Below are 14,252 nucleotides of genomic sequence, written 5' to 3' on the forward strand. Positions count from 1 at the left end.
GGTGGGGGGGTGGGGCAGTGACTCCTGGTTCACATGTACGTTTTGTCTCAAAGTAAAAGACGACAAAATTAATACCATTTAAAAAAAAAAAACAAACAAAAAAAAAACAAAAACAGTTTGCTGTCTTAATGGCCCACGATCAGTCTATAATTCAGACTCTGTCAATTTTCCACTTACAGGAGAAATCAAAAAGGCAAAGAGACACTACTACTCATACTGGGAGAAATGGTTTAAATATGGAAGTGGATGGTTCATATCTTTAATATTTTAGTTTTTTTTTTTTTTATTGGTTTTTAATTAATGGTATAACTTTAATGAGAATACAATTGTCTCACTAAAAATCAGCTCATCTAGGTAAAACTAGGCCTTTTCCACTGACTGTCTCCCTGCTGTATCTAAGTAAAATATATAAAGTCCAGTAAGGGGCTCAGTGGGCCGTTGGTCCAATCAGGAGTGGTTCACTTCAGTCCTCCTCGCTGCCACTGGCCGAACGCTCCTGAAAACACACAAACGCAGATTTACTTTTGTTATTCAAGAGAGATCGTGAACACAGTCAAGATGAATCTGGACTTAATGAAGATGAATCGTCATCACGGTCACCGGAGGGAAAGAGCCAATGAGGGCAGCGACTAAACCGCTATCTTCTAACATGGATGAAGTTATTTTCTCAGTTAATTGTTTGGTCGATAAAATATTCAGAAATGCCAGTTACAGTTGGATAATTTAGTTTAATTAGTTTTAATTTATTATGTCAGAACAGTGAAAATGTCATTCTAAAGTCTTAGAGCGACGTCAGACGTTTTCTTGTTTTGTTTTGACTCTCGTCTGAATCCATGAATCATTTATCGACACTGAATTACTGCAGCAGAAAAGCGAACGTCTCCTCTCACCTCTTCCTGTTCCTCTTCACTGTCGTCGTCGCTCACCACAGGTTTAGCCCGGGCGCCGCGGCCCCTCCGCCGTTGTCCTTTTCCTCCACGATCCCCCTTTTCTTTCCGGCTCAGCTTGATCTTCACTTTCACCGAACGAGCTGATGGGGAAAAACAAAGACCGTGAACATTTCAGTGACCTTTCCTCTGTAGGAGCCTCATCATCACCACCACCACCGTGTTTCTGATTACTCACATTCAGACTCAGAGCCTTCGTCCACCTCCTCCTCCTCTTCCTCACTGTCCTCTCCTTCGCTCTCGTCGTCCTTCTCGATCTTCTGCCTCACGCTGGTGAAGACGGACTGCAGCACAATGGAGTCCTCGTAGATCTAGAGCGTTGAGAGAGATTATAAAAGCTTTGCCTCAAACAAGACGCTGCCTCACTCTGACTTCCTGTAGGTTTCGGTGAATTTAAGATGAATCCAACTATAGTCAACAGTTGTGACGTGTGCGCTTCCTGGCTGAACTCACCAGAGACCCCTCCAGGTTGAAAGTCTGGGCGTTTTGACACAGCAGCATCACGTCCTTCTCCAGGTCGTTCAGGCTGCGGTACTTATGGCTGCGGATCCGCTCCTGGGGAAGGCAACAGGAAGCGGCAGTGAAACACACAGCAGATAATAAGTAAGGTGAACAAACGGAAAGTCGTCTCTCTCTCTTCAACGCACCTTGATCTTTCTGAAGTCCACGGGTTTGCGGATGAGCTCGTAGTACTCGGGCAGCTCCTTGCGAGAGGGAAGCTGGATGAAGACTTCACTCAGCTGTCGGCCATTGCTACAGAGGGAGGGAAGCTGCGGTCTTAGTATGCATCACTGTGAGTCAATGCTGTTAAATTACCACTCAGTAGATTAAAGATGGCGTCAGATATATCATTTCTGGTCATTTCTGCTAACGGCAGTAACGTTCTCACCCGTCCTTGTATTTGATGACGGCGTCGACGATCTTCTTCATCTTCTTGGTGAGGGACGGCGGGTTGGGAGAGAGTTTCTCAGCAGGCGGGCGGCCGCGTTTCTTGGCTTTCTTCACCTCCTCGTCCTTGTCTCGCCCTCGACCACTGCTCGAGCTGGGTGTGGCCGGGCCGCCGTCGTGGTCGCGGTCTCTCTTGCGCTTTCTGGTGGTCTTTTTGTGGCGCACTTCCTCCTCAATGTCCTCCAGGTTACCCTCTTCTATGGCCTGTGGTGATGAGAAATCAGATTAATATCGACAGTTACCGAAGACTAAAACAATGTCGCCCTCTCTCAGATGATAAATTACATTCGTGGTAACATCCCACCTTCAGCCACTGTTTCTCAGTGAGCGAGTCGCTGTAGTCCACCTCCTTCCGTTGGCGGGATCCTCTGCCAAACATCTTCTCCTCCTCCTCCTCGCAGGTTAGCCTCTCAACCTCAGCGTCGTCTTTCAAAATCCAGCTTGGCATATCGTCCTCCTCCATCAGACGAGGTTTCCTCTTAGGGTTGCGGGCTTCCTCGCGGCGTCTGTCTAGATCCATGCGCTGGAATAAAAAAAGAAAAAGAAGAAGAGAGAGAATACATCAGGAAGTCAGCGGATTCAGACGCTAAAATTACAAATGATCTAGTCACTGCAATAAAACTGGGACTCACCATGAACTGCTCAAACTCCTCTTCACTTCTGGCAATCATCTGATTGACAGTCTCGTCGTCGGGCACCTCGTCCTCCTCCTGCGAAAGAGCGAGACAGAGCGAGTGAGAAGAGGCTAACGGCAGATTAATGTGGTGCCTCAGAGCCAAGTCTCTGAACTAATGTCATTTACACAAAGGAAAACAAGTGTATATTACTCTTGACCTCATGTAGCCATTTACATATCACGTGTAGGTGTCGGCAGCTTTACACTACAGCTTTGCATGTTGTATCAGTCATCAGTAGAAATATGTTTAAACCTTAAAAAAAAAAAAAAAAAAAAAACTAAATGTATCAGTAGAAAAGGGAAAAGAAAGAGGAATAAAAGGGAAAAGCTTTATAATAGTGTAGAGAGATAAAGTGTCATATTAACCATCAAAGGTTTGTGCAGAAGCAGAAATACATAAGGGAGAAAAGGAGAAGTCTGGATTGATGAAAGCTCACAAATCCTGAGAAAACAGGGAAGTAAGGAAAAAGAGAAAGAGGAGGAGAAAAAAAGGACAGAATGAAGAGGTGGGGCAGCGCACAGGCGGATGTGGGTGGGTGGGCGATGTTGGAACAGGTTCAGATCACACCCACCCACGCCCCCCTAGAGCGGCAGCCTCCTCGAGCCCCGACCTCATCCTGCTCCTCGTGCTCCAGAATGGCCTGTAAGAAGGCCCGGCGCTCATAGCCTGAGGACTTCTGGTCGAACATGCCGGCCTGGATGACTTTCTGGTCCACGTTCAGTTTGTACTTGGCCGCTGCCAGGATCTTCTCCTCCACACTGTTGACGGTGCACAGGCGGAGCACGCGCACTTCGTTCTGCTGACCGATACGATGGGCTCTGTCCTGGGCCTGCAAGTCCTGTAGGAGGGCAAACACATGATTAGTTTAGGCGGAGGGATCGTGTGTGTGTGTGTGTGGTGACTATGGAAACTACTGTGAGTTCATTTGCCTCTGATAACCCCCCCCGAAAATCCAGGTCCGGTGTTGTTGATTATATTTTATTATAACTGAGGCCTGTGTTGCTGCCAGCACATATTTGCATGTGAATACCTGATGTGGGTTCCAGTCGCTGTCAAAGATGATGACAGTGTCAGCAGACTGCAGGTTGAGGCCCAGGCCTCCTGCCCTGGTACTGAGCAGGAACACAAAGTACTCAGAGGCTGGATCATTGAATGTCTTCAGCAGCATGCCACGGTCCTCTGCCTTGGTGGTTCCTATGAGAGGGGAAAAGATTAGAGAAAAAACATGGGAGTTTCTATTTATGTTGTGAAATTGTGCAGAAAATTGCTGGTGAATTTTTTTTTAGGAGAGTAGCGATGACAGATAGCTAAAATATCAGCCTTGGTCAGAGGTGTCTCACCATCCAGACGTAAGTACTTGAAGTTGCGGTACGCGAAGTAGTCCTCCATGATGGTCATGAGTGAGGTCATTTGACAGAAGAGCAGCACTTTGTGGTTGGTGGCCCTCAGCTTGGGCAGGATACGATCCAGCAGCTCAAACTTCCCAGAGGAGCGGTACAGGTCAGGGCTGGAGAGGCAGAGCGAGAATATGAGCAAGACTGAGCCAGCATGCAACGTATCCTCACACCTACACCACACACACACACACACACACACACACACGAGCTGTACAAACACACGCACACACAATTTCAAGCTTTACGTACCCACTCACTATTCCACCAGAATAACCGAGATGCTCAGAGAACGACTCCTGTAAAATAAAAATAAAAAACAAGCAGAAATTAAAGTTCATTCATTTTGCTCTGAATGGTGCATTCACATGTGTGTGTTCAGTATAAGAGTCTTTCTTGTACCTCAATGTGCTGGAACATGTAGGGGTGGTTGCAAATCTTCCTCAGTTGCATGATAGTGTTCATCAGGGTCTTCGTGCCTCCTTTACCCTGGAGGATTTAGAAAGAAGGAAAAAAAAAAAACACAGTAGAAAAATACACGTTAAGTTATTTTTGAGCTTCGATATAACATTCCTTGTGCTAGACTTCATGTCTACACAATAAGTTTCCACCAATTATATTTAAAGACTTTCTCTTCAGCTTCTCACCTTCTTGTCTTTTTCTGACCCATCTGTGAGCAGGACTCCCTTGGCCTGCATGTGTCTGTACAAAACCCTCTGCAGGGCCGACATGTCGCACTTTATCACATACTCCACCTACAAAACAACAGCAAGGAAAAGACTTAGGAAAACCACCGAATTACATACATGTTATATATTACACTGTTTGATTAAAGAAAAAACATTTGTGTTGCGATCGTGGATCTGTGACATTTTTTTAGCATGTGAGCAGAGAAGCTGAAGAAGTAGATCAAAGGTTGAACTAGTTAACTAAAAGTAATGAAAAATGGCTGTGACTGTTTGACTAAAGGGTTGAAATAGTTAACATACATATAAAAACATTTGAGTCAATCGTCACGGCATGTTGCGATTGAGAGCGCGTGAGAAAACCAGTTAGCAAGCGCTAAGTGAAGCTAAAATTAACATGACTGGCTGAAATAGCTAATTTCAACCAGATAAACTGTTAAAACAGTTTGCTTAAAAGGTTAAAATATAATTAAAAAAGTTGAAATAATGAGCTTAAAATAAAGGAAAAAACATTGAAATAGTTAAATGTAATGAAAAACAGCTAAAATAGAAACTGTGTGGCTAAATAGATGTTAATAGTAATATAATGAAAAAACAAATACAAGTTTGACCAAAACAGTGAAAGAACGTAACAATGTCCAGTATCCACTTGTTCATCATTCAGGGCTGTAAATGAATCTGAAAGCAGTCTGACCTTCTCGGGCAGCTGGGCCTCCACTTCCTTCTTGAGTCGGCGCAGCAAGAAAGGTCGGAGCACCTTGTGTAAACGTCGAATGATCAGGATGGTCTCTTCTTCGTTCAGGTCAACCTTGAGTTAAAAAAAAAGAAATAAAATGCAGAGGATGAGGAGGATGTATTCAGAATGCAAAAATAATTTTGTTTGGCAACTCGGCTGTATTTATCACCTTCTCTCCGGTCATGGCGAAGGGGGCGTTGAACCACTGTTCGAAGGTGCTGCAGCTCTTGAAGATGGTGGGCAGGAGGAAGTTGAGCAGGGCCCAGAGCTCAGGTAGCTTGTTCTGCAGCGGGGTGCCTGTGAGCAGCAGACGCCGTGGGGCCAAGTAGTGCGTGTTCAAGACCTGGGTCAGCTTACAGTGGTGGTTCTTCATACGATGGCCCTCGTCCACAATCATGTACTTCCAACGCAGCTTTGGGAGGAAGTATAGTACATTTAGACATTAGAAAGAGACAGGTCATGACTGAGAGAGAGGCTACGTGAATGAATATGTTCTGTAAATAACCTGAGGATGCTTCCTTACCTTTGCAAGCACTTGTTTATCTTTGATAATGTACTCGTAAGTGGTGAGCAGCACGTTGAACTTGCCGCTGCGCAGGATGGGAACGAATGAACGACGAGCAGCTGGAGACCCCTGGAAGTGAACAGAGCAGCTTTCCATTTATTTTCAACAGCAAAAACAACTTGGGGTTTAAACCTTTTTTTTTTCATGACAAAAAGTAACAGAGAATAGTAGGTGCCACCGACCTTGTAGGAGACCTTCACGACAGATGGCGCCCACTTATCAAACTCGTAGACCCAGTTTGATAGAGTTCTGGAAACAAAAATAAACAGAAACGTTTCTACTCCACTCAACATACAATCATAAAACACAGTCCATACACCTTCCCTTATTAGAACTTATGTGTGTTAGGACTCACGAGAGAGGTACGATGATGAGGAAGGGCCCGTTGAGGCGCTTGTACTCCATGAGGTAAGTGATGAGGGCGATGGTCTGGATGGTTTTTCCTAGACCCATCTCATCTGCCAGGATACCATTCAAGTTGTTGTTGTAAAGTGACACCAGCCACTCCAGACCTTTGATCTGAGCAGAGAAGAGTCACGGTTAGCTTCAGAAGAGACTCCATGAACAAAGTTTAACTCCTTGGTTCGGGCAGGTTTGGTCTGCGTACCTGGTATTGCTTGAGCTGCCCGTTGACCAGCAGCGAGGACTGTTTGTCCACCTTCTCGGTGACAGCGTGAGCCACAGCGTAGTAGGACTGCAGGCCTCGGTTGAAACTCGCATTACCGTACTCATCGTCTACGTCCTGCTTGGCGTGTCTGGTGGAGGGGACAGATAAAACATAGTGAGACATTGTGTGTGGACGAAAAACAGCAAAATAAAATCAACTAAAACACAGAGAGAAAACATAAAAGGTAAAACATTCATCATGAACTAACTGTCATTTTTATACTTTATACTCTTTTATTGCCAACAAAGACGACATTGTGGCGAACAACACCAAAAACCCAGTGGCTGCATCTTACTCGATGATGTGCCGGACGTCCACTTCAGACACGTCTTCGCTGTCAGGGTCAGGAATCTTCTTCTTCTCCTCTGATGGAGCTGAAGAGTGTTGAGGATGCTCATCGTCTTCGTCCTGACAAACACACAAAAAGAACAAAAACAAAAAGGAGAGGTTAGAAAACTTGGCAAGAAAATTACAACTGAGCATTTTTGCTTTGATGCAGAGTTCACTGTGTTACGATACCTCGTCCTCCTCCTCTTCCTCTGAGCCACTGTCTTCACTGTCTGAACGTGGCGCTACTTCATATCTGCAGAGGAACAAAATGTTTTCCATAAAAGTTAGAGACATTTCCAGAGAGATAACAGCTCTGTCTTTCCTGTTCATTCATTTAACTCTCTGCGCTTCCAGCATTATTATTAGAATCTAAAAATCACTGAATCCCCACCGCACCTCGTGGGCGTGACAGCTTTAAAACAAAAAGGACTTTACTGGGGATGAAGTGTCAGTTTCTACAACAAACAATGTGATTATCTCCCTTGTAAACGTCATAAAAAGGCAGACGTGACGCTCACCCTGGGTTCATTTCGAGCCAGGCCTCCAGCTGGCCAGCCTTAGGTGCTTCAACCCCAGTCAGGATCTTTCCGCTGTCCACATGGATGACCTTCACTGGCAGGTCACTCATTTGACTGGTCTCATCTAAAGGCTGTGGGAGGAAATGAGGGGAAAAAAAAAAAAAAACCCCAAAACAAACATTAATAATACTGTAACTGCTGCACATTAACATTATAATTCATGACCTCTTATTCAAATACGTGATGAATGGAGGTTTTCTTCTATTTAGATTCACCTCTCCATCAGGTCCCAGAGCAGGAGCACCACCTTCTGCAGTCTCTGGCTTCTGGAGGCATGAACATTTTTTAATTACAAGTAAAAAAAAAAAAGAAGAAGCAATTTAAATGTACAAACAGACACCATACGAATGCCTGCTGCCAACATTTACCTTCTTTTTCTTCTTCTTTTTCTTCTCTTTGAGAGCTTGTGCAGCTTTGTGGGCGCGCACCAGCTCAGTGAGGTTGGCCACGTATTCGTCCGTCTGCTGCAGCAGGTAGGCCAGACGCTTGTCTTTCTTCTGGTCGATGAGTTTACGATAACCTTCTTCATCTTCAGCCTGGAGGAAGATTCACAGAGAGCTCAGATACCGGTGCTGGACTAATAAACAACCACAAACGTTTCCACTTCCAGATATTCCTGAAAGCGTCCGCCTGACAGCAAATACAGACTTAATAGATCCGGGTCTCACCATCAGCCTCCGCATTCTCTCCTTTTCAATGCGCTCATTCTCTTTCTTCTGCTCGCGCTCGGTGTTGGCGTGATAGGTGGCGACAGCTTTGGTGGCCTTCTGGATCTTCGCTGTGATGGAGCGGTGGTACTCCTTAAAGTCCTTGGCGTGCTGCAGGATGCTGTTGAGGTATTCCTATCAACAGAAGAACGCACAAATACACCACTGTTACTGAAGCCAGCGAGCGAGGGGAACTGAAGCAACGCTCTTTTTAATAAAAAGGTATTTTCTCTTCTTTAAAGTTGTGTTGTCATGTTTCCCTCTGCTCACAAAAATAATCACCATTTGTTTTCCTGTCATGAGTAGATGTGTTTTGTTTTTGGGACTAACAAACCAAAGTCAGAACAAAAACAGATCATGCTGTTCATCAAGAAATAACTGCTGCTATAAACCCCCTTTTACCCCCGTCACTCCTTTCCCCGCCGTGTACCTGGTGTTTCTGACGACGTTTCCGCTCCTGTTCGATCTTCTGCTGTTTCTCAAGCTTCTCTGTGATGCGGGCCTCACGTAGAGACTGACGCTTGCTGCGCTTGTAGGCCTTAGCGTTGAGGGCCGTTTCCAAAGCGGTGTCGCGCCGCATGCAGACCACCACCTCCTGACGCAGCTGCAGACACACACACACACACACACAAAAAAGTCAACATATTATTATATATTTCACTTGGAGGACACGATGACATGCCACGTTGGAGACAGGAAATTCCTACCTGTCTCTGGAAGTTGAGCAGCCTCAGGGCCTTGAGCTCAATGGTGGCCTTGGTGCGCAGGTCACCGGCCAGAGAGCCAGGCAGGTTCTCCAGCTCCTGGATGCGGTGAGCGATACGGGCCTGCAGCCTGAAAAATATATGCAGGGGAAAATTTTAATAATGACAAAAAAAACTCAAAAGCATTTTTCGTTTTCATTTTTCTCCCCTTCTAGCTGATCAAGAATTTGATTTATGGCGGTGGAAGAAGTATATATAAATCTAACAATGACATGTTGTCTTTCTTAGCAAGTAAAACAGCAACAGGGTTCAGTCTTTGACCTCTACGATTCATTACTAGCATCATTCCCTGCAGCGGGTTGTCACACAGAGCTGTTGTGTATTTAACTGGTAGAACTAGTTCAACTGCTTCCATTCATCTGTCTCAAATTCATGTCTAACAATAAGCCAACAATATCTTTTGGATTCAGGGGCTGGTACATGGATCAAAAGTAAGAAGAGGGATCAGACATCTAGTTACGAAAGATCAGACTTCATGGCTTTAAATTAAAAAATAAAAATAAATATTGTTTGTTATGTGTTTTCCTGTGGAGCTGTATATATATGTAACCTTTAAAACATAAGCACTCAAACAAATAAATAAATGAATTACTAACATAACACAGGTTCGTCCAAATAAGGGAACATGTACAATTCAACACTACCTCCCGCTCCGACTCACCTGTACTCTCTCTCCTGGAGGATCTCCACTGGGTCCAGCCCGCGGGGTTTCTGGATGGGGGTAATGCGGTTCTGCTTCTGGTGTAGCATCATGGGTGGAGGCTGGGCAGGCTGTCCCGGGGACTGTGTCTGAGGGGGCATTACTGGGGAGGCAGCAGGGGGCACGGAGGGAGGAGCAGGGGAGGGTCTGCCAGTGGGTTGAGGTGGAATCAGCTTCTGGGGAGGGTTGGATGGAGCAGCAGCGTTCACCATTGGTCCTAGCAGACATGAATTTAGGAGAGGTCAGTTTTGCTGCACGTGCACATCAAAAGACACACCGCTGACTGAAGTGCGCCTAAAGACCAAGGTTACCTTCAGGCCATGATTTAGGGGGTCCATTGGTAGGCTGGCCTTGCATACCTGGGGGGACTCCTGCAGGTCCAGGAGGAGCCATGTTGGGGCCTACCATGCCTGAAACATTAATGTCATGTATTAAAATTAAAAATTGTATCATTCTTCCTGTAATTAGTAAATGTTCGGACAGCTGAAGACAAAGAAAATCACGTTCAGCCACCAGGGGTCTCTGTTGAGCTATCAAATAATCTGCTTTCATTGTTTAACGCTTATGTTACAAATATTATTGAATATAATTTTGTTGAGAAACAGATTACCAAAGTAATCAGGCGTCCTGACGGCCTTCCTTAACTCACCGTGTGGTCTGTTGTAGTTGGCCTGCGCTGGTCCCGGCCCAGCCCCCGGCCCACCTCCGGGTCCTGTAGAGGGCGGCATGTTAGGCATCGGCTGCTGCTGCATCCCTGGCATGGGCCTCTTCCCCTGCACAGCCATCTGCAGGTGCTCTGGTAGGGGCTGACTACGTGCCAGCATCTTGTAAGCCATAATCTGGGCCCTGAGTTGGTGCAGCTGGTTCTGGTTGAAAGGAGTGGGTCCACCTGCACCACCAGGTCCAGCTACTGCGCCACCTGGTCCACCTGGACCCTGGGGACCGCCACGGTTTGGTTGACCCATGCCCTGAGTAGGGTCACCACTGCCCTCCATAGGGCCAGCCCCAGGGCCAGAGGGTCCTCCGGGCATCATGGGCCCAGAGGGAGGGCCATTGGCTGGGACAGGGCTGGGGGCATGCTCCGACCCACCCAATGGCGAGGGGTAACCTGGGGAACACAGAAGCGATGTGTGAACGGTATGCAAAAAAATGGGTGTAAATGGGGTTTTAACACCTACATCAGATTTACCCACAATGATATTTAGGACACTGACTATGACACTAAATAACAAGCTGATTCATTATCTATAAGTCAACTGCTGTTGCGTCATTTCTTGTCTCTCTCTCTCTCCTCCTCTCCTCTTTTGCTAACTGACTGTCTGACTGTCTTTTGTTGTTGTCGTCTGAGAGGGAAAACCCCTCAGCCCCGCCCCCTCCTGTCACCCTGCCCACTGCTGTTTGCTCACGGTGCCGTACAGGCAGCAACATAAGAAGAGAAACCGGATGGATGAGTTCCCACACACACACCCACACTGAACTTGTTTCTCACACACTATGTCTATGTAAAAAAAATAAAAAATAAAATATTGGTTCATCCTGTATTGAGATTATCTGGGACAAAAAGAAGATCTTTAATTTCATTCTGTCTTAACCCATTGTGTGTTGATATGTATATACACACCTTCTTTCATCTGAGGGTTCAAACTGGCAACCTAACAGCAATGTTTACACGAGAATGTACAGTATTAACTCATGTTTCATCTCTCTAGTGACAACTTACAACACAGGCTATATAAAATACAATGCTGTGGGATTTCTTACCTTGGGAATGTTGGTCCATGGGGCTCGGAGGGGGTCCCATACCACTGTGCCCCCCTGGTCTCATGCCCATGCCCTTCATCTGTCCATAGCGAGGGTCATCAGGCATTCCCTTCTCATGCATGGCTTCCATGGGCTGGTGAATAGTCAGGAATAAAACAAAGCTTGTTTCATTTGACCCAAACCAACAATTACATTTTCTGTACAGTCGTAATGTGTAAACTGCACTATAACAGATGTCAACTCTGAAGGCGACATTCAGATTAAGACTGTCAATAAGTTACCATAGTTACAAAATAATTAGCAAACAGGTGAAAAGTTAGTTGTTTCAGCATTATCACAATAAAAAAAAAAACATGCACCATTACTGATGTTAGCCAGTTCATAAATTAACAGAGGCAGGGTAAACAAGGAAATAAGAATCTAGTACTTTGTGCATCTGGTGCATGTTGTCCTGAGGATATCCTGAGGGTCCCTGTGGAGGGTGGGGGTGTCCAGATCCGGGAGGTCCTGGGCTGGGCCCCATCATGCTGTGGGCTGAGCCCGGTGAGGGACCCGGGCTTGGGCCCATCATGCCTCCTGGAGATGGCCCTGGGCCTGGGGAGGGTCCAGGCCGAGGTGTCCCTCCCATCGGGGGGTCCGGAGTGGACATCTCTCAGGGGAAACTGGGAATGTGTGGCAGCAGCAAGGACCCTGCGAAGTGAGATGACAACAGGAATTTAGGAAATTATCAAAATGTATGTGTTTATAAATTCTCTTTAAAACCATTAGTGCGAGTCCATATCTTAGATCTAGATCTAAGCAGCTTGTTCAAATGTGATTATATTAAGATGAGTGTGTTATTTTAAGATAAGTAAGATGTGTTGACTCATGGCATGATTCCTTAAGCACAAATTCACCAGACGAGATTGGATGTGATCTGCTGAGGCCTGGATCTACCAGCCGGAGCTTACTACAATGAGCACATTGAGACTTACTGTGTGACGCTCAAAGCAGCTAAATACAGCTGAAAAAACTCAACTGCTGCATCTGTTTCAAAATATAGCTACGCTTTTCATCCCTGATTTATCCGTGCATCAGTTTTTGACTAATCGTTTTGTATATAAAACATCAGAAGGCTTACTCCAATTTCACAAAAATCATGGCACCTTCAAATTGCATGTTTTGTCCGACCAATAGTCCAAAAATCAAACATATATAATTTACAATGAGTCGAGAAGCGAATCCACACATTTGAATGGAGAGATAAGTCGCTCTGCCTTTTTGCTTGATAACTAATTAAAACGATTCCCTCTTATTCAAAACTGTTAAAGATTAATCAAATCATTTCCCCCTTATTGTGCAGCCCAACAGTTCATACAGCTGGTGGTGTAACTCTCATTGGAGGTCGGTGGATCACATTGCATGTTGAATGATTACTCTAGGAAAGTGATGCTGCTGCTGTTGTGTGTGTGTGTGTTTTTAAAAATACAGTATTCACCACATACACCAAATACCAGTGTGGACTACGACCAACACCTCTGAACCACAACTAATCACATCTCAACTGATGGACGCATAAGAGGAAACTGTTAATAATATGTCGTTGTAGGGGTGAGTTGTCCTTTTAAATGTTGAAGCATTTGTCAGTTCAGACTGTGGCAGATGGTCAGTTTCAGAAACAACAAGACTATTATCAACACCGATACCACATATCTGTCTTGTAAACATCAAGTCAGTCCCTAAAGGGTTGTAACGGTTTTCTACTGGATATAAACTCCATACACACAGCGGGTCGCCAAGAGGTCGCGTTAACTGTCACTACATGGGTCAAAACTATATCAAATAAAAACGTTTATAGACGAAGCTAACCTGACCGAGTTACAGCCCGCGCTGATACACAGACAAACGAGTTTGAAGATCGATGAGAGACCAGCTGACCGAGGTAGAAACTTTTTTGTGAGTCCAGTGTTTTTCTTTTCTTACAGTGTTTACATTTACAAACAAATTAACAGTTGGGTTAGCTATTATTAGCATTCCTGCCTTAGCTAGCGTTAGCCAGGCCTAGCCGGGTTTTATAGTTTACGTTACATTATGTCCGTTAAAACACAACATTTCAACCTCCCGATTCTCACAAAGTAACACAAGTTTGCTGGTATTCACCGGACACCTGACTGAGCCGTAAATTGACTCAAAATTTGAGGTAAAACTACAAAAAACACCAGCCCGACTCAAGACTATCCTGTTCGGTAAAAAGCCTACAACAACATAAGCTGGCTGCGGACGGTAGCTAGCATGCTAACGAGCTAGTTGAGTTAGCCTAGCCGGCCATGCTCTCCCAGGCCAATTAGGCAGAAAAATGTGTTGTTTGGAGAGATGTTTATCCAGATGCGCCGGTAAGAGCATCCCACATCGCTGGAGCTGATTGATCCAACGCGCCTCCCGTACCCTTGGCTCAGTGCACCGCTCTAAGTACATTTCCAAAAACAATTTTCATTCATTGCACACTGTCGCGCCACAGCAGCGGCACTGTAATGTCGGGTCTCGTCTTTCTCTCAAACAAAAACCACCTCGTAAAAAGCTCACTAATCCTCGAACAGCAGCGTGAAACACAGACAAATCTCCCCTCGCCCGGTAACAAAATCACACTTCACTTACACAAGCGGCGAAAGGTGATGTTTGAGTCCTCACCGGTTGCAAACGTCTCCTGGTTTTTTTCCTCCTAGCCAGAAACAAAGACCGACCTACCCAGTTGGTTTTTTTCCTTCACCCCCCTCTCTCGGCAGATTGTATCGCAGGGACCGGCCTGTACGACT

At 45.5% G+C, this 14,252-nt stretch overlaps 1 protein-coding gene across 5 annotated transcripts; it reads right to left on the reverse strand.

The window, feature by feature from the left end:
- Positions 1-271: 271 nt before the first annotated feature.
- On the reverse strand, positions 272-14,252 carry smarca4a (SWI/SNF related BAF chromatin remodeling complex subunit ATPase 4a). 5 transcript variants are annotated; one of them, XM_023431610.2, is made up of 34 exons: positions 14,095-14,252; positions 11,888-12,150; positions 11,461-11,593; positions 10,349-10,807; positions 10,011-10,109; positions 9,661-9,916; positions 8,943-9,069; positions 8,666-8,839; positions 8,197-8,370; positions 7,897-8,064; positions 7,744-7,791; positions 7,469-7,599; positions 7,140-7,203; positions 6,916-7,028; positions 6,561-6,708; positions 6,309-6,472; positions 6,136-6,202; positions 5,912-6,022; positions 5,558-5,800; positions 5,347-5,460; positions 4,614-4,721; positions 4,369-4,455; positions 4,219-4,265; positions 3,913-4,079; positions 3,603-3,766; positions 3,144-3,410; positions 2,528-2,605; positions 2,200-2,418; positions 1,837-2,099; positions 1,595-1,700; positions 1,401-1,502; positions 1,126-1,258; positions 891-1,030; positions 272-496 (listed from the first exon to the last, which is right to left on the reverse strand). In XM_023431610.2, exons 2-34 carry the CDS (start codon positions 12,107-12,109, stop codon positions 464-466), a joined length of 4,929 nt encoding a protein of 1,642 aa, XP_023287378.1. In that variant the 5' UTR covers positions 12,110-12,150; positions 14,095-14,252; the 3' UTR covers positions 272-463. The 5 variants fall into 5 exon arrangements, with proteins under 5 accessions (XP_023287378.1, XP_023287379.1, XP_023287376.1 ...); XM_023431611.2 differs by having other exon boundaries at positions 3,183-3,410; positions 7,744-7,794; XM_023431608.2 differs by having other exon boundaries at positions 7,744-7,794.

This window comes from Seriola lalandi, unplaced genomic scaffold (genome assembly GCF_002814215.2).
Source record: "Seriola lalandi dorsalis isolate HSWRI2012SDOR001 ecotype SW California unplaced genomic scaffold, Sedor1 jcf7180002054926, whole genome shotgun sequence".
NCBI classification, from domain to species: Eukaryota; Metazoa; Chordata; class Actinopteri; order Carangiformes; family Carangidae; genus Seriola; species Seriola lalandi.

Excerpts from the sequence above, each read along its gene's own strand:
- smarca4a (XM_023431608.2), bottom strand. The coding sequence starts at position 12,109 with ATGTCCACTCCGGACCCCCCGATGGGAGGGACACCTCGGCCTGGACCC. Across the intron at positions 8,371-8,665 it reads AACGTCGTCAGAAACACCAG|GAATACCTCAACAGCATCCT; the intron begins GTACACGGCGGG and ends TTCTGTTGATAG. Across the intron at positions 7,029-7,139 it reads AGGAAGAGGAGGAGGACGAG|GACGAAGACGATGAGCATCC; the intron begins GTATCGTAACAC and ends TGTGTTTGTCAG.